Source organism: Schistocerca piceifrons, chromosome 6 (assembly GCF_021461385.2).
Source record: "Schistocerca piceifrons isolate TAMUIC-IGC-003096 chromosome 6, iqSchPice1.1, whole genome shotgun sequence".
Classification (NCBI taxonomy): domain Eukaryota; kingdom Metazoa; phylum Arthropoda; class Insecta; order Orthoptera; family Acrididae; genus Schistocerca; species Schistocerca piceifrons.
The window spans coordinates 338,070,648-338,091,499 of record NC_060143.1 but is presented as its reverse complement, the minus strand read 5'-3'; the positions used below and the strand labels follow the sequence as shown (position 1 = coordinate 338,091,499).

The 20,852-nt window shown below is 40.7% G+C and overlaps 1 protein-coding gene across 1 annotated transcript in view; it reads left to right on the top strand.

Annotated features, from left to right (window-relative positions):
• LOC124803307 (odorant receptor Or2-like) overlaps nt 1-20,852 on the top strand; it is a 77,563-nt gene that overhangs the window by 40,357 nt on the left and 16,354 nt on the right. Inside the window, exon 4 of the mRNA XM_047264491.1 lies at nt 18,176-18,280. Within this exon, the coding sequence (XP_047120447.1) occupies nt 18,176-18,280 (105 nt within the window). The remainder of the gene's footprint in view (nt 1-18,175; nt 18,281-20,852) is intronic.

Here is a 20,852-nt window from a genome sequence, read left to right as displayed (position 1 = left end):
ATTACATATTCGGCTAGTACGTAAAGAAATATGAATGTGATAGATGGCGCTGTAATAGTCAGAAAGGTATAAGTACGTGGTATCACGTAACATTCCGCCAGTGCGGACGGTATTTGCTTCGTAGTACATTACCCGTGTTAAAAGGGACTGTTTACCAATCTTGAAAAGGTCGATATTGTCTCGATGTATGGCTATTGTGATAAAAATGCCAAACGGGCGTCTGCTATGTATGCCGCTCGGTATCCTGGACGACATCATCCTAGTATCCCGACCGTTCGACGGATAGTTACGTTATTTAAGGAAACAGGAAGTGTTCAGCCACATGTGAAACGTCAACCACGATCTGCAACAAATGATGCCCAAGTAGGTGTTTTAGCTGCTGTCGCGGCTAATCTGCACATCAGTAGCAGGCAAATTGCGCGAGAATCGAGAATCAAAAACGTAGGTGTTAAGAATGCTACATCAACATCAGTCTGGTATGATTTTTTTTTTTGTAATTTAATTAAAAGCTTTGTTGCTTTGGGAAAAATAAAATTGGTTCTTTTTGTCGTGACAGAATAAATTACTATTAATCACACCAGATTTGTCGGAGAACAGCAGCAACATGTGTAATTGATCCAGCTTTAAGAAATTCTATTACCTTTTAGCGGAAAATTCGTGCGGTACTCTCCGACGTTAGAAAAGTCGTGGTGTTCCGTTCGGAGCAGGAGGCGGCTGTCTTTTCTCACTCGCGATATCGAAAATTACTAAAATATTAACAGAATTTTTTTTTCCGAAGGAAGATCGCGCGGAGAAAGCAGACAGAAGTTACATGAAAGAAACCTAAGGGACCAACTAATTGGATTTGTACGAACATATAAACGGAACTGAAAGAACTTGGAATAAATACTATAACGATGTCGTCACGACAGCCTCCTGTTCCGACAGAACACACGCTGGATCATAAGCTGCATAAATCATTTAAACAGGAAAGATTATCACAAGTATAATTAATGAAAATAAGGTTGAGAGATTTTCTTTGAAATTAAATAAACTTCAAGGCTTCAAGTATTATATTATGAAACGGAAACTTACATTAACATGGCCACCCATTGTGCCGGTGGAGCGAATTTTCATGATATACATTCTCGCTTGTTTGTGGCTACACATAATTTTTAATCACTTAAACTCTTAAAGTTACAATAAAATGATTATATCAGTATGGAGCACAATACTTTTGCGTCCGACTCGCAACACATTCACAGAACAGCTAGAGAGCGGCGCGGCTCCCTGCAGAAGTAAAAATTGGCAATTGTTATTTTGAAATATAGGTGCATCGTTTTTTTTTACTGATCGATAGCAGCGTATAACAGTTTATAGCTATCGTGATATTCTGCGCTTTTCAGGAGCGCGGCAAAGATATCTGGTTACAACATTCATTGGTATATGTTAAAAGTTCGCACATACTGACGCGAATACAGAAAAAAAGCTTTTACATGTTAAAAATCGCAGTGATAAAGGCTGTAATGTCACAATGCCTCCCACGTGAGGCATGATGATTCCGGAAGGATCATCAGGATTCACATGTAGTTTCAAGACATTACTGTGTTTTATCATCTGTTTACTTTCTTTCTAACATAAAATTGGAATGAGTTTGTCATCTACTTATTTTATGCTTCCAGTACAGTTATGAAAACAAATAGTCGTTCAGTGTCTTTTGTGCACTTTGGCATTTCTCTCAGTTCATTGTAAGGTGTCCTTGCACTGTTATCTTAATTGCAGTTACTGTGAAACAAAATATGACAAAAACCAATCTTAAGTCTAACACACACAAAGATAAATGAATAATACTCTATATAGAAAACAAAACATGTCAGTAGACAAACATACACAGATACATTGAAATAATTACTTAAACAGTCCTCTAAAATTGTCTGTGACCTGTTTGGTCTCGTAATGTTTTTTATCCGTTTCATTAGATTCTTTTAGAATGTCGTTGTTAATCAGGACGTTTCACTTGACACTACGCTGCCCACTTTTATTTGTCACGCGCTCACTTAACCGGAGTCTGCAACGTCTATTCTCGTTCGGTGAGCGGCGTCGTCCGAGAGGTCACGACCCTGGGTAGCGTCTTTTTTGTGTTTGCTCGTGTTGCCTCTCTAGTGTCTCGCATCAAGCGTCACGTCGTTTACATGCAAATAAACAGAAAGAAACCTGTGTTAGGTTCGTGCTATAATGTAGACTTACAGGTAAAGGTTTTATAGGATTCTGGACAGGATTGATAACCTTCCCTTCCAGTTAACGTTTCAGTGCTCAGTTATGCCTTGTCTTTATTTAACTATCTATCGCAAAATATCCGACGTGACTGATTAAATGGAAATTAATTTGAAGCTAAGACTTCTCTTATTACAGAATAAATAAAGATCATAATTAAGTTTCACTGTGATAGCTTTAGCAATGTCTCTTGCGTAGTTGTGAGACGGAAAACATTCTAAGGTCAATGTCACGCCTCCACAGCGCGCGCGTCGGTTGTGTTTCAAATGTTAATGTCGAGTCCAATTGCAAGCAGCTGCGCGCTGTTGCCGGTTACTAGTCCAGTGCAACACGCGCTCGTGTATGCTCGTATGAAGTTTAACGTGTGTCACTCGCGCTCTGCTAAAATGAGAACACGCGAACACACACGTCTAGAGTCCTTTCTCCGTCGTCGATCGGCGTATCGAAAACTTGGGTAGAATATGCCACCGTCTGTTTCGAGGATTTCACACGACAGTCCCTGCGACCTGCCATGCTGCTTACACACAGGTAAGTGAAGCCAACGTTTTACATATAGTTTGCAAAATGCTTTGCTGTGATCGCTGTCACTACCTGCACTTGCGTGTACACCTGTCACTGCACACGTATTTTGTACACTTTATCACTCGCATTTTGTTTAGAACGTCTTAGAGTGTCTGCAAATTCACATCCCCCATCTCACATTGTGATTTCAAAGTTCACAGTTCAAGTTACTCACAGGTAAATACATTACAAGATTAAACAATGTCCATAAACTACATACATACATACATACATTTCTTAAGTTTGCTTACAGTCACAAAATTCTATTAACCTTTTCAGTCACGCCACGCCGGATTAGCGTATTGAATACCACTACTTGTGCATCAAGGCACGATTATTTCGGTTATTCTCTCTCCCTTTTACAAAGGTAAAATTTTTTTTTAAATAAATCTTTTAAGCAGCTTGTTATTTCGTTTCTCTTCAAAATTTAGTGTCAGTGTTTATGTAGAGCACAGATTGAACAAATTCGGTCTCTACTGGTCGAGGATACTCATGCATTTCTCTCCGGAAGATTCATGCTTCATAAAGTTACTGGCTGCAAGTACTACTCGCGGAATGTATTATAATCTCTCAACATTGCTACTCGCGATACGCGATTAGAACAAAACTTTCGCTAACGGATCTCTCCCACAAATTTCGTTTCCACTTCAACCGTCTAAAGAGCACTCAGATGAGCTTGTCAAATTCTAATCCTCACTTTTTTTTATGGGATAGGATGGGGAAGTGGAACAGGAGAGGATCAAATATGAACATAAATACACTATATACATATACAATTTCTAGCACAACTACACTAGGACATTTTTGTGACCTTAGATGCATGACATGCGTCACGTGTGCCTTCAAGTGGCTATTCTTTAATCTAATATCTGATGTTAGTTTTATTATTATAATGTGAGCCATATCTGGTGACAGCTTTCTAGTTTCTCACGCTTCCTTCTGGGCGATTGTCGGGCTTGGCTGTGAAATAGCTAATTACTTTAGTGCATCTTACATGTTTAAAGAAGAAACGTTTACCATCAGGAATACTTCAGACTTTTCAGTACGACGTATATGTTTCCATGTAGTGGCACTCTCGACTACATGACCTAACAGCTGTTATAAAACAGAATAAAGGAAATGCTTTGCTGCTTAGCTATTAAATCTTTATGAGGCTTACTGTTCGTAGATGATACTTTGAATCTGAGATTGAATATCCTGAAAACTATCAAATACTACGTGATACTCTCTCTCTCTGTTATTTACTGCTTTTGACAGTTCAAACACTTGGCTACACAAATCTGTTTAATTCTGAAGATCGCGCTAACAAAAGGTATAGTTCATGGCGGTGTTACAATAACGCACAGTTAACACGCAATAGGCTGTACTCTGTACACTTAAAGACTAACATTCCATCTTGAGGGCTGAAAAAGAAATTTCTTAACCTAATATTTCACATACATGTATATTCATTGGAGTTGGAAGGTGGCAATCTGCTACTTCCTTCCGTATCTTCTTTCACCAATAACGGCATTTCTCAATGCCAACAGCCAACTTGGACTGCTTACACCTATGACTAACTTAAAACTAACTGAGAATCTGTCCTCTCAAATGGAATGTGCTTTCTTTTTCGTACGCCATAATTAATCAAATCTTCATTTACCTCCATAGTTTTTCGCCAAAGTGTGAGTACTCGTATTGGTGTGTTAGAATATCGAAGTGTTTCACAGGTTAAACCTTAGGCTAATGTTCCTTTGCTTGTTACTTTGCCTCGTTATACTTCTTGCGATCCTGGTGGTGATACAATCCTTTAATTCTGCCAGATGCTGGATCCGCTATTAGATAACATCCTGTATGTGGTTTTCTAATTACTACAAATGGTCCGTCGTACAATAGCCTCCAATTCCGATTTCTTTTCAACAACTTCGATGGCTTAAAATGTGTCCGTAAAAGCACCTTTTCATTAATATCATATGCAAGAGCCTTAGATACCTTCTTGTCATAAGACTTATTGCGTAGATTCGCCTGTACAACTAAGGATACCAATGCTTGCCTAAGTTTTGCATCTAAATCTAATTCTGGTTCTACAATTTTAGGTATGCGCTCTAACCATTCATTTCTTTCCCGATGACTCGTCATTAATTCCGCAGGTGTAAATCCAGTTGAGAAGTGTGGAAGATTGTTGACAATCTGCTCGAATGAAGATACAAAGTCAATCCAACGGGTTTGTCGATTAGGTATGTATGTTCGAATGAATCTATTGAACTCTTTGAAGATACGTCCGGTGGGATTAGATTGCGGTCTGAAACGAGATATAAGTATTTGTTTGATGCCATGTCTGGCAAGAAAATTGCGCCATTGTCTGCCAGTGAAATTCCATGCATTATCTGATAGAATGGCCTCCGGCTTGCCAAAACGAGGAAAATAGTCTTGTTCGATTCGACGGATGATCGGGCACTGGATGATTTCACTGCATAAAGTCTCACATGTTTTGTGAAAAGATCCAACAATGCGACTAGGTATTTCACCCCTCCCCCCCCCCCCCCCTTGCGGCAGGGGGCCGGCGAGATCAAGGGCCAGAACTTGATTTGGTCTCTCAGTAATAATTGGATTCAGAGGAATTAGGTTCGAATGGTTGAAGGGTTTTGCCTTCTGGCAGATAAGACATGTACTTAACAACTTGTGGATTCGATGGTGCAAGTTTGGTACACAGCAATACGCAGAAATCTTTCGTTTGCATTTTTCAGGTCCATAATGACCCCAGGAAAGATGTGTGTACCAGATAAGGTGTTCAACGTATGCGTGTGGTATACACACACACCATCTACCAGAGAGGAGAGAAGTTCGATGGAATAAAACATCGTTGTGTAGTTTATAAAATTTGGACAAGTGGTGATCGGGTTTTGTTAGAAGAAGTTGTTTGACCTTACGCCATTTGGGATCTGTTTCTTGGAGTATACGCAGCTGCTTGCAGAGCTGAAGGAAATACTTTCTATGTAGTGGGTCTTTCATTAGAAGAATTCGGTAGTTAGACATCTGCTCGATAAGTTCACTGGACTCGGGAAGTCCTTGCGGCATGCGTGACAAAGCATCCGCGATAATGTTGTTTTTACCCTTGATGTATACTATTTCGAAATCATAATCTTGCAAGAAGAGACTCCATCGTGTAAGACGAGGATGAAGAAGTTTACACGAGAGCATGAAACTAAGAGCTTGGTGATCAGAAAAGACCTTAATTTTCCGACCATGGATGTAGTAATTGAACCTTTTAAAGGACCATACAACGGCCAGAGCCTCCAACTCTGTCACCGAGTATGACCTCTCACATTCTGTGAGAACCCTACTTGCAAAGCTGATAACTCTTATCTCTTCTTTTCCATCAATTACTTCTATTTGAGAAAAAGAAGAACAAAGGCCCTGAAATGAACATCTGACGAAATACAGAATTCTTCATCCATGTCTGGATGGAACAAAATATTGCTGTTAGGAAGTGCTTGTTTAATGCGATCAAAATCTGCCTGACACTCTGGCGTCCAATGCCAGTGAGTATTTTTCTTTAGAGGATCATGCAATGCTTGACTGTTCATCGACTGGTCCGAAATAAACTTTCTGAAAAAGGAAGTCATTCCGAGGAAGCCTTTCAACTGGCGTTTAGAAGAGGGCACAGGAAAGTTTTTAATAGCTGCTAGTTTGTCTGGATCTGGGGTAATTCCCTGTGATGATACAAGATCCTAAAAATTTAATCTCGCTTTTACCAAATTTTGACTTATGTAGATTAGCTGTGACTCCATAGTCAACAAACCTCTGGAAAACTTTGCTTATTATGTCTAAATGTTCTTCCCAAGATTTCGTAGCAATCAGTAAGTCATCAACATACACTGTTACTCGATCCAACAGTTCAGGTTCTAATACATGATCAAGTGCAGCTATGAATACTCCTGAACTCACATTCAGACCAAATGGAACTACTTTGAATTGGTATGATCTACCTGCAAATATAAACGCTGTATATTTTCGAGACTGTGATGTCATCTTGACCTGCCAGTAGCTCGATCTCAAGCCTACCGATGTGAGAAATTTTACTCCATGAAACCTTTGTAATTGTTCATCCATAGCCTCAGGTCGAGTTCTTACTGGAATAATTATTTTATTTACACTCCTGGAAATGGAAAAAAGAACACATTGACACCGGTGTGTCAGACCCACCATACTTGCTCCGGACACTGCGAGAGGGCTGTACAAGCAATGATCACACGCACGGCACAGCGGACACACCAGGAAACGCGGTGTTGGCCGTCGAATGGCGCTAGCTGCGCAGCATTTGTGCACCGCCGCCGTCAGTGTCAGCCAGTTTGCCGTGGCATACGGAGCTCCATCGCAGTCTTTAACACTGGTAGCATGCCGCGACAGCGTGGACGTGAACCATATGTGCAGTTGACGGACTTTGAGCGAGGGCGTATAGTGGGCATGCGGGAGGCCGGGTGGACGTACCGCCGAATTGCTCAACACGTGGGGCATGAGGTCTCCACAGTACATCGATGTTGTCGCCAGTGGTCGGCGGAAGGTGCACGTGCCCGTCGACCTGGAACCGGACCGCAGCGACGCACGGATGCACGCCAAGACCGTAGGATCCTACGCAGTGCCGTAGGGGACCGCACCGCCACTTCCCAGCAAATTAGGGACACTGTTGCTCCTGGGGTATCGGCGAGGACCATTCGCAACCGTCTCCATGAAGCTGGGCTACGATCCCGCACACCGTTCGGCCGTCTTCCGCTCACGCCCCAACATCGTGCAGCCCGCCTCCAGTGGTGTCGCGACAGGCGTGAATGGAGGGACGAATGGAGACGTGTCGTCTTCAGCGATGAGAGTCGCTTCTGCCTTGGTGCCAATGATGGTCGTATGCGTGTTTGGCGCCGTGCAGGTGAGCGCCACAATCAGGACTGCATACGACCGAGGCACACAGGGCCAACACCCGGCATCATGGTGTGGGGAGCGATCTCCTACACTGGCCGTACACCACTGGTGATCGTCGAGGGGACACTGAATAGTGCACGGTACATCCAAACCGTCATCGAACCCATCGTTCTACCATTCCTAGACCGGCAAGGGAACTTGCTGTTCCAACAGGACAATGCAGTTCCGCATGTGTCCCGTGCCACCCAATGTGCTCTAGAAGGTGTAAGTCAACTACCCTGGCCAGCAAGATCTCCGGATCTGTCCCCCATTGAGCATGTTTGGGACTGGATGAAGCGTCGTCTCACGCGGTCTGCACGTCCAACACGAACGCTGGTCCAACTGAGGCGCCAGGTGGAAATGGCATGGCAAGCCGTTCCACAGGACTACATCCAGCATCTCTACGAGCGTCTCCATGGGAGAATAGCAGCCTGCATTGCTGCGAAAGGTGGATATACACTGTACTAGTGCCGACATTGTGCATGCTCTGTTGCCTGTGTCTATGTGCCTGTGGTTCTGTCAGTGTGATCATGTGATGTATCTGACCCCAGGAATGTGTCAATAAAGTTTCCCCTTCCTGGGACAATGAATTCACGGTGTTCTTATTTCAATTTCCAGGAGTGTATGTTTCTTGCATCCAAAACTATACGTACACTACCATCCTGCTTCAAAACTGGCAATAACGGACTACTGTAAGGTGAGTCTGACGGTTCAATGATCTCCCACTTAAGCATTTTACGTATTTCATTTTTCACAGCCTCGCGCCTTGCATACGGGACAGAGTACGTTGTCTTGCAAAAAGTAGAATGGGGAGCGACCTTCATGTCATATTCGTAGTCACGTATTACTCCAGGTTTCGAAGAAAAGACATGAAGATACCTCATAAGTAAGTGCAGTAAATCTTGCCTTTGTATGTAATCAAGTTCACTTGATTCGCTTACTTTATTCAAAATCTCTTCTCTAGTCGGAAGTCCGTCATCAGTATCAAAATCCGTCCAACTGTTACCCTGTCTTGTCATGTGTGCTTGGTTCAAAAACATTCGCTGTGCCAGTCTGCGTACCTTAACTTTGTGCTCAGTGTTGACTCTTTTGACCTTGCCGAGCAACAATTGCAGCGTTACCTCCTGTTCACCTACTCGGATTGTACAGATACCCTTTTCTATATCAATCACTGCCTTATTCTTCCTCAGGAACTCCATTCCTAATAAGTATGACACTGACAAATTCTTTACTACTAGAAATACACACATGAAAGAAGTAGAATTAATCCTTATCGGTACCTGAGCTTGCAAATTGACTCGCTGTGATAAAGATCCTACCGCTCCTGTTACTGAACAACCTTGTACTGGTAATGTTAAAATTTTCATCCCTGAAGAAACTTTCTTAAACATACATAGTGATAAAGCATTTACGTTTGCACCAGTATCAATAATAGCATCTATTGGTGTATTGGCTATGTAAATTTTAGTCATTGCTTGTACTTCGTCTTCCCATACGTCATTCAAGTCTGTCTCAATATTTTCCTGCAACAAATCGTCTCTCAAGTCAGTGTCGCGATCATAACGTATTACGTTAAGTCGTTCAAGGTCGAGTTTGCCCTCATTATGTCCCGCAGCATCCCCAAGGAGGCGAAAAGGTGCTGCCTTTAGTTTTCCGCTTTCTTGTGATGCGACTGATTTGATTCTTCTGCCACATCACTTGACCATTCTCGCTGGTTTTTTACCCATTGTGTGTGTTGATTTGTATCAAACCCTTGTTGGTACTGCACTTGGTTACCAGGCTGAAAAATCGGTACATTACTTGCCTGCGTAAAATATACCGGTGGATTGTACTGTTTTCTTGGTTTATTGTTATTGTATCTAAAGTCCTGTTGTGGTGGCGTGCACTGTTGTTGTTGCATGAATGGTTATTGCTGAGGCGTGTATTGCTGTTGTTGCTGGTGTTGTGGCTGCCCATAGGGTTGTGGTGGAGGTAGCTGACCTCCGCAATTTTGATTGTTGCAACGTTTTCCCTTGTATTTGTTCCCATTCAGGTAGAAGTTACTACCGTTATTGTTTGATTGGTATGGGGCGTTCCCGTAATACTGTTGTTGCGTGTTGTATATAGGATAGTACCGTTGGTTGCTGTAATGCTTGTTTTTGTGTTTACCATTACGGTAACCATTGTTTCGGCCTCTATTGCGGTTATTGTACTGTTTGTTTCCGTATTGTGTTTCGTGTGAACCATTTCCATTACTACCGTTTCCATTCGAATACGTGCCTGCGTTGTTGTTCTTACGGTTAGCATTCGCACGCGCGTCTTCGTGTATAAGATCGAGCGAATCAAGGACGGATAAAAATGGGTCCCGATCTTCCTCTGACACGTTCACTAATTTTTCGCGTATGGAAATGGGTAGTTTTGACTTAAGAATCATAATAACATCTTTTGTTGTTATGGGAGTGTCCCAATATTGTATCTTTCTCAAGTACTTTTCAAAGTACCGGCTAAGTCCGCCACTGTTCGAATGGAAAGGTTCGGCGTTGTAGACCTCTTTGCGTAGGCGTTGCTGAACACCTGCGCTCCAAAATTTACTTAAAAAGTTCTTCTCAAACTCGCTAAATGTCTTGCACTTATCAACCATCTCGGTTCCCCATATAGCACTTTCTCCTTGTATGTATCCGGTAATGAATTGTATTCTCTGTTTGTCCTTCCAGGCAGCTGGAAAGACTCCTGAAAAGTTCTTTAGGAAAACGACTGGATGAATATTTCGCTTTTCCGGTTGGAATGGTTGAAAAATTCTGTGTTTCAATACACTCTCCTCTTTCATGAGGGTTGTGTCAATTGTTCAGTGTTGTTGTTGTGTGAATCGTTAAATTCATTTTTCGGTCGCGGAATGTACTGTGGTGTGTTGTGTTGTTGTGTTGTCTGGTATTGATGTTCATCTGGCTCAGAAGGTAGTGAGTGTTTCCCGTCACTCTGGTTATCATACTGTAGTGTTTCAATTTGCTGTTTCAGGTCGGATATCTCATCTGTTACTTGCTTCCGCCATTCCGGCAAATCCCGGGTAAACACTCGTCTAATTTGGCCTATTTCAGTACAAACAGTGTCTCCTGAACTGCCGGGTGCAGATAATATGTCTAAGGTTGCGGATTTAACAAAATCTTTCAAGTCACGTGTAACCTTCTCCTCAACAAGCTTCTCTTGTACATCAATCCATTCTTTGTAATGTTCGGTAAGTGCTTTAGTGTGCGAAGCAATACTACTGTTAACTCTTTCCTCAATAGTTCGGTCCGAAATGTCATTCGCCATTGCACTTTTGATTCTACAGTGGCTACCGCTGTCGCTAACTCGTCTACCTGTCGTGCAACTGTTTTATACGCAAGTTTTACCGAATCGATTTCTTTGCGACACGCTTCGATTTGAGTTGTGAGATTCTGACCAATGTTATCAATTTTGTTATTCAGAGTGCTTATCTGTGTTGTCAAAGTGGTTACTTGCGCCGTGACGTCACCCTTAACCGAATCTATCAGTGCTGTGAGAGAGCATACTTGCGTAGTGAGGGTACCTACTTTCGCATCAATGGTGGTATTTACGTCATTCCTAACTGAGTCAATCTGTGTTGTCATATCCGTTTTCAACTCTGATAAAAACTTGTCTCTGTCTTTCTCACGTTGTTCGCGATCACGTTCGCGCTGTTCCCTCTCCTGTCTGTCTAGTATCAATTCCTGTAACTTTTGACAATGTCAATTGATACCGTTATCGGGGAGGTGGGTGTTTCCTGCTGAGTGTCGTCCATGTCTGTCGTCTGTCCTGGCCGTCGTTCCGCGTGAGCGGAGTCGGTAATGTTTGTTAACAGTGCCGTCGCTTTCGTCTGCAGAGTTCGCGCTCGATTGTCCGTCCGCCATAATGAAATTCAATTATTGCCAACTTAAAATGGGTACTGCCAACTGAAATTCTGATTGTCAATTATTCTTGCCGCGCAAGTTAAAGTCGCGGCGCGTTCGCCAAATGTCTAATGCTACGTGGGTAATAACTGACACACGTCTGTAGCAAAAAGACAAGATAGAGTCAACGCCGTTGAAACAATTGATTGCCAACGCTGTTACACAGAAAAGACTGAAATGGCATCCATCTTGAACTTACACGAGAATACTAACTACAATATAAAACAAATAGTCAAGCAAAAGGTTACAGAAAATGTTCAAATATTTACGTAGAAAAAAAAAGTGGTTTTTTACGTTAAGCTACAGAAAGGATGGTGAGGGGTTGAATTTGAAGATCAAATGAGCTACTCTTTAGACAGAACTATGGCAAACGAAAATTTGGTACTCACTCGGCGTTGTCTTCAAAACTGCAAATCTGCGTCTTATTAAATCCCAAGATATTTGTGTAAATACCGCGTCCTTCAATATTGCGTATATTTATTGCTCATCCGTAATTTTATGCAGCATTGGGTTCCAAAGAGCGATACATGAAATAAGACAATCATATATTAGTACCGTGACACTTTCAATATTTTAGTCACGTCCCTGTTCGGGCGCCAGATATGGTATGATTTTTTTTTTAGTAATTTAATTAAAAGCTTTGTTGCTTTGGGAAAAATAAAATTGGTTCTTTTTGTCGTGACAGAATAAATTACTATTAATCACACCAGGTTTGTTGGAGAACAGCAGCAACATGTGTAACTGATCCAGTTTTAAGAAATTCTATTACCTTTTAGTGGAAAATTCGTGCGGTACTCTCCGACGTTAGAAAAGTCGTGGTGTTCCGTTTGGAGCAGGAGGCGGCTGTCTTTTCTCATTCGCGATATCGAAAGTTACTAAAAAATGAACAGAATTTTTTTTTTTTTCCGAAGGAAGATCGCGGGGAGAAAGCAGACAGAAGTTACATGAAAGAAACCTAAGGGACCAACTAATTGGATTTGTACGAACATATAAACGGAACTGAAAGAACTTGGAATAAATACTATAACGATGTCGTCACGACAGCCTCCTGTTCCGACAGAACACACGCTGGATCATAAGCTGCATAAATCTTTTAAACAGGAAAGATTATCACAAGTATAATTAATGAAAATAAGGTTGAGAGATTTTCTTTGAAATTAAATAAACTTCAAGGCTTCAAGTATTATATTATGAAACGGAAACTTACATTAACATGGCCACCCATTGTGGCGGTGGAGCGAATTTTCATGATATACATTCTCGCTTGTTTGTGGCTACACATATTTTTTAATCACTTAAACTCTTAAAGTTACAATAAAATGATTATAGCAGTATGGAGCACAATACTTTTGCGTCCGACTAGCAACACATTCACAGAACAGCTAGAGAGCGGCGCGGCTCCCTGCAGAAGTAAAAATTGGCAAGTGTTATTTTTAAACATAGGTGCATCGTTTTTTTTTTTTTTTTACTGATCGATAGCAGCGTATAACAGTTTATAGCTACCGTGATATTCTGCGCTTTTCAGGAGCGCGGCAAAGATATCTGGTTACAACATTCATTGGTATATGTTAAAAGTTCGCACATACTGACGCGAATACAGAAAAAAAAAACTTTTACATGTTGAAAATCGCAGTGATAAAGGCTGTAATGTCACACCAAGTAGGTGTTTTAGCTGCTGTCGCGGCTAATCTGAACATCAGTAGCAGGCAAATTGCGCGAGAATCGGGAATCAAAAACGTAGGTGTTAAGAATGCTACATCAACATCGATTGCACCAGTATCATATTTCTATACGCCAGGAATTGCATGGCGACAGTATTGAACGTCGTGTACAGTTCTGCCACTGGACACAAGAGAAATTCCGGACGATGACAGATTTTCTGCATGCGTTCTATTTAGCGACGAAGCGTCATTCAACAGCTGTAACATAAACCGGCATAATATGCACTATTCGGCAATGGAAAATGCACGTTGGTGCGTCAAGTGGAACATCAGCAACCCTGACAGGTCACTATGGGAAAAAGGATAATTGACCCGCACTTTATCGATGGCAATCTAAATGGTGCAATGTATGCTGATTTCCTGCGTAACGTTCTACCGACGTTACAACGAAATGTTTCACTGCATGACAGAATGGTGATGTACTGCCAACATCATGGATGTCCGGCACATAGCTCGCGTGCTGTTCAAGTGGTATTGAATAGCATATTTCATGACAGGTTGATTGGTCGCACGTTCACCGGATCTGACGTCCCCGGATTTCTTTTTGTGGGGAAAGTTGAAGGATATTTGCTATCGTGATCCACCGACAGCGTCTGACAACATGCGTCAGCGCATTGTCAATGCATGTGCGAACATTACGCAGGCGAACTTCTCGCTGTTACACGTATTGCCAAATGCATTGAGGTTGACGGACATCATTTTGAGGATTTATTGCATAAATGTGGTATTCACAGGTAATCAGGCTGTAATATTATGCGTTCTCAGAAATGATAAGTTCACAAAGGTACCTGTATCACATTGGAACAACCCAAATAAAATGTTCAAACGTACCTACGTTCTGTATTTTAATTTAAAAAAACCTACCTGTTACCAACTGTTCGTCTAAAATTGTGAGCCATGTTTGTGACTATTACAGCGCGGTCTATCACAAAGCGAAAAAAGTGGTCTAACTAAAACATTCATATTTCTTTACGTACTACACGAATATGCAATACAAAATAGGGGTTCCAATTAAAAACAAAAAAACCGCAGTTGATATCCGTTTGACCTAGGGCAGCGCCATATAGCGGGCCAACGATAGCGCCATCTGGTTTCCCCCTTCAAGCTAGACAAGTTCCGTTCTTTGCAGTTTTTTCGTTTGACGCTTATTTCGTGAGATATTTGGCCCGTTCACGATCAGTGGACAACCCTGTATACCGCCTGCTATTGAGCCTGTGCACAAGCCGGGAGGAGTGAGCGCTCATACTCCCTGCCGGCCGTAGCGTTATTGGTTCCAAATAATGCTGAGGGCCTTAACGCTGTTCTCTAAAGTTAAGTGCAATTTGGGAATCATTCTGAGTCATCATGTCCGTTTGTTAAAAGTGGCCGCTTTTTTAATATTAGCGTTTCTGTAAGTCATTTTACTGGTTGAGTTATTACTAGCCATTCGTATTTCTTATGTTAATCATTTGTGTATCTTTAAAGAATGTGCAACTTGTTACTTTTCCTGTGTGACAGTTTTGCGACCTTAGTTGGCCCACTTTGTAGTTTTAGTATAAGCATGTTTCACTGTGGACCTTTATGTGGGCAGTTCAGTTTTATTAAGCTTTAAGATCGTTGCTTTTTAATGAAGTTGTGGTGTTATGTGGCTATGTAGCTTTGGGTTGGAAGTATATAGTGTTACTAGTCTTTTGAGACATGTTTAAACAAGAACGATTGTTTATGATTGATTATTACACCGTGCCTACTACCTGTGATTTTGGGTTGCGAATACAAAATATGATTCTTATTCGTGTTTTTGTAATTCTATGAAAGCGAAGATTTGTATATTGCATCAGTAAGTGGGCATATATCCGAATTGAAGTTTATAATGAAGTCTGTTTTGAGTCAAATTAAAATTGAAAAACAATCACAAGTTTGTAATAAAGTCTGTTTTGAGTCAAATTAAAATTGTAGAACAATCACAAGCTTGTCCATCACTAGTGATCCCAGGCTTCCTATTTCCTTTAAATAACTGTGGCAGGATTGAAATGTCTGATTCTCTAAAGAATTGAGCAGTACCACGGTTCAGTAAGCTTCACTAAGCTATATAATTTGACACTGGTCCTTCAGTTCCGCACACCAGTGTATATTGTTATTTAATAGACACACACACATACATACACACACACTGCATTTTTTTCCCTGCTGATGGTGTTAACAATACGAGAGTAGGTTTTACACATATCTCAATCCACATGTGATTAACAGACAGATACTATATGATTCCGGAGAATGTGTTTAGTAACTCAAACTGGATAGCTGTGTCTTTCTAGAACGTTTGTAATTGTATTGCGTGAGTACATTCTAATGCAAGCTGTGCATGAAGCAACTTCAGCATCAGTTTTGAAATGAATAATGTCTAAGGAAATCATTTTACTACCCGGATCCTTGTTCTTATTTACACAGAAAAACCGGTACCTTAAATCCCAAAGTATAACACAATAGCCTAAAGAATGAGTTACTTATAGGAAATGGAAGAATTATGTGGTCAAAAAACAGTTCAGGTGAAATACAGCTTTGTCAGCGAAGTGATGTTAATAGAGGACTATGTATTATCACTTGAAAGTCATGTGACAGTTGCACAATACATTTAGACGTATTCCTGTAGGAGCATATGATGTAGAGTGGTTAGATGCTTGACGGCTGATACAGTCACATACTATCCCAAATTATCGTAAGAAAACTACGCACCTCCCCAAGGTACTGCTGCTATAACTATTCCCAAAGCACACGCAGCCAGTAGTTGCCATAAGCAGTGCAGCCCCTAAGTCAGTGAGAAGGTTTTGGCCTGCGCTTTCACTATGCGGCTGTGGCGAGTGATGCCTGTTTCTGCACTCATGCTTCTGTCTTCTTCAGTGTAATGTTTAAATAAGTAACAAATTTAGGGCATACAGCTCCTACCTGGTTACAACAGACCAGTAGCTGTGCTACTAAACTGTTAAAATAAAACAGCTAGTTACACACAGACAGGGGAGATGGAACGGAGAGAGTCAGGAGAATGGTGGGTGTCTGCAGATGAAGTAATTGTGAGGGGGTGGCGTGAGAGGGTGACCTTGACAGGTTGACTAAGTGCTCATAGTGAGGAGAAAGGAGTTGAGAAGTGTATTTTGAAACCATCATTACGTTGACGTAGATGAATTCAGTGGCTAGCTCCAATGGGCAAAGTATGAGTCTTGTTGTTTTCATATAATCTACTTTAATGATCCTGGATACTTCTGGGTATTAGACGTTCAAGAAGTCTCTTACCAGAACCATTTAAATGCAAACCATGTTGTATAACCTGCACCCAAATAAGGAATAATGCAACCTCCACACCGATGCCAAACAACTTACTATCCTGAAAAACGCTAAAATTTATGCAAGAACATGTTCTGCACAACAATTATTCCAAGACTAAATATATTACTCAAAGAGTGACACGAACGTCACATGTAGCACTCTCTGTGATGTGCGTCATGTATTTTTAAGTACTGTAATTGAGTTCCTGGTCCAAACAATTGCTTGAACACTTTAATATTTTTACGAACGTGTGATCCTTACCAAGATCTTTCCCAAAAATGCCTAAATCAACAATGACCTCTCTGAGCCAAGCACATAACTTGAAAGAAGTAGTTATCTGATAACACCTTCCAAATATTAATAGAACAGTCTAGCTATTCCTCTTCCATGCCAACTACCCTGCAAAAAGGCCTTCGTCCTCTTCACACTTTCTTTTCTTACCTGAGATTGCAGATTACGCTCTAAACTTCAAGATAGTTTCTGTTGAGTGATCAGTGAAAAACTTGGAAATGAAGGTATTAGGCCTTATGAAGTATCATTGATGTTTCCACTGACTTGGAAACATTACTGTAATTCGTTCTTCTGGTCTAGCCTTGATTTTGCTACTGGATGCTTTGAAATGCCATACAACTAGAACTGTTCCACAGAGCATACTGACACTTCAACTGTGTTACTGAATAACATGAAATGTAGAAGAGGTCAGCAATACTGTATAAATAGTATCTATGTTACGTGAAGAGAAACACACCTCAACCTTATTTGTACTTGAAACAAGTTATTCAGTAATTTTTATGTGATACAAACTGACAGTGTGGTCCTGTGTAAAATAAAACCATTTCTAGCTACAATTTGCCACCCTTTCAATAAATTAAGTATTGTTCATCCTTTGGAGCACCTCTTCATCTTTTTCTCATCATTCACTCCCCATTCCGATTTGTATTTTCAGTACAATCTTCTTTTGTCGCATCGTCACCCTAATTTTACTTAACCTGCTGAATTTTAGGTTTTTTTACTCTTCTTTTCCGGTTCTCCATGGAGCTCTGTGTCCTATTTTGCTAATATTTGTTGTACTTCAGTTATCAGTGTTACCAGTTCCTTTTAATTTTACATAATTTGAAAGCTGTGTTTATAGATAACTGTAATACTCGATATTTTCGGTTAGCCATTGTTGTAGATATTATTATTTATTTCATTATTCTTTTTGTTACTATTACTTTAATGTAAGATTCCTGTACTGCAATGTTACTTACACAGTGCTTTCAGTTAGCATAGTCGGTTTGAAATTGTTTGAGACATGTTTTCATGATGGACACTTGTTAGATATGTCAGAGAGGCAAATAGAATAATACGAAATGTAAAACTGATGAGAAGTTTAAATCTTGTCTACAGAAGCTGCTCACTGTTGTACTTACATACTGAAGTGCTAACTGATTAAATGTCTGTTTTATGTAATGCGTTATTTAATTTTCTTATAATTAATAACAGAGTGCTGATGGTCTGCAACAAATTGGGAAGTTTGGTACTCACTTGTTCACCATCCTTGCGGAGCTCTTCATTTACTGCTGGTTTGGAGATGAGCTCATTACTGAAGTGAGTTGCTTTTAAAAATATGAAAGCGCACCGACTCAATACTTAATTCATCATGTACCACTGTTTTAGAGCACATTTCCGTTCATAGTGACAGACACACCACAGGGTACATGAAACTGCACTAACTATAATTTTATCGAGTCTGTTCGACTTGTAGTATGAGAGCTGTATTGATTTTCACAAATATAAACTTGTTTAAGAGAAATTCACTTCAAATAACGGACCATATTCTGTAATGAAACCTACAATTGAGTTATCACAAATGTAAATTACTTTGTTATGGTCACATCGGAAAAACATGCTACAACAATCATATTGATCCTTCATCAAGAAATAGCAGAGACCAATTTTTAATGAGTATTATTTTGTATGTAACTAATGAGGCCATAACACAATATCTGAAATCACACGATTTACTAGTTAATGTGATATTTATATAAACTTTGGCAGAGACCACAGTGGCCAATAAACTCAATTCAGTTAGTTTCGTAGATCATATTCACAGTAAACATTGTGTTGTTGCATGTGTTGTTTGTATCATCAGTGCACACAGTTTCATAGTCGGTCTTTATTTCTTATGAATACTTTTCCCAATATGTAACAAGCTATATGTATTTTGTTCATATTTGCTATATTATCGGCTGACATCGCACACATGGCACAGACTAGTCCCCGTTCGAATCTCTGGAAATGGAATACCAAGGGCCAGATGTCTATGAGAAAAATACTGGACAACCATCGGTAGGACAGTGTTGTTGGACGGGGAATGTTAGAAGTTTGAGGGTGGAGGAGACGCTAGAAAATCTGGAAAGGGAAATGTTAAGAGAGACACTAGAAAATATGAAAAGGGAAATACTAAGACTCACTCATGGTGCGGGCCAGTGAGTGAAAAGGAGAGAAGAGAAGGATTTCTTGTCAGATGCGTGTAGGGCAATGGCAGCAGAAGCAGAAAATGGTGTAACGGGAGTTGGATTAGTTAGGAATTGGAAGGTGGGGCACAAAGGGAGTATCTGTGAACAGTGCAGTGATAGGGTTGTACATATCAGAATCGACAATAAACCAACACCGATAACGACAGTTCAAGTATACATGCTAACATTGCAACATAGAGAAAGTGTATGAGGACACTGAACGGGATAATCGGTACGAACGGAGATGAAGATCAATCAGTCATGGGCACCTGGAATACGGTTGTAGGTGGAGGAGAGCCGAAGAAAGGGCTACGAGAGAATATGGACTTGGTATTACGGATGCGAGAGAAGAAAGACTAGCTGAGTCCGCTGTAAATGTCAGCTAGGAATAGCGATTACTCTGTTAAGAATCACAAGAGGCGGACGTATGCTTGGAAACGGCCTGAGGATACAGGAAGATTTCAGTGAGATAACACCATAGTCAGAGATTCCGAAATCAGGTAGTGGATTGTAAGGCGTATCAAGTAACAGATATAGACTGAGATCACAATTCAGCAGCGATGAAGAGTACGTTGAAGTTTATGTGTTTAGTCAAGAAAAATTGGTACGTAGAGAACTTGGATACAGTACTACGGAATGAAGAGGAATGCGAAAAGTTCTCTAAGGCTATAAGTACTGCGATAACGAATAGCTGAGTAGGCAGTTCAGTTGAAGAGCAATGGACAAATCGAAAAAGGCAATAACAGAAGTTGGAAAAAAAAATGTTCAAATGTGTGTGAAATCTTATGGGACTTAACTGATAAGGTCATCAGTCCCTAAGCTTACACACTACTTAACCTAAATTATCCTAAGGACAAACACACACACCCACGCCCGAGGGAGGACTCGAACCCCCGCCGGGACCAGCCGACAGACAGAAGTTGGAAAGACGAACGTTAATACAAAGAAGGTAACAGCGAAGAAACCATGGGTAACAGAAGAAATACTTCAGTTGATGGATGAAAGAAGGAAGTACCAAATGCTAAGGGAAAGTCAGGTATACAGACATATAAGTCACTTAGGGATGAAATAAATACAGTGCAGGAAAGCTATGGCGAAACGACTGTATGAAAAATCTCAAGAAATAAAAAATGAAATTTGTCGAAAAGACTGACTCAGAAAACATAAAAGTCAAAATAACCTTCGGTGAAATTAAAAATAAGGGCGGTAAAATTAAGAGTCCTTTGGAATTTCCACTGCTGAATGCAAAGGAGAGAGAAGATAGGAGCAAAGAGTATATGGAAAGCCTCTATGGGTGTGGGGGGGGACGAATTATCGGATAATTCGGCAACGTTCACAAATTTTCACGACCTGGAAAACGGGTTCAACAGTGTCAAATGGTGCAACGTGTTTGAAATTTTGAGGTAAGTAGGATTTATAGCAAACATATGGGTAATAAACAATATATACAAGAGTCAAGATGGAACAATAAGAATGGCAGACATAGAACAAAGTGCTCGACTTAAAGAGAGTGTACGACGAAGATATAGTCTTTCGCACCTACAAAGATATCGAAGAAGCAGTGACGCAAATAAATTGAAGGTTGTTGTTGTTGTTGTTGTTGTTGTTGTTGTGGTCTTCAGTCCTGAGACTGGTTTGATGCAGCTCTCCATGCTACTCTA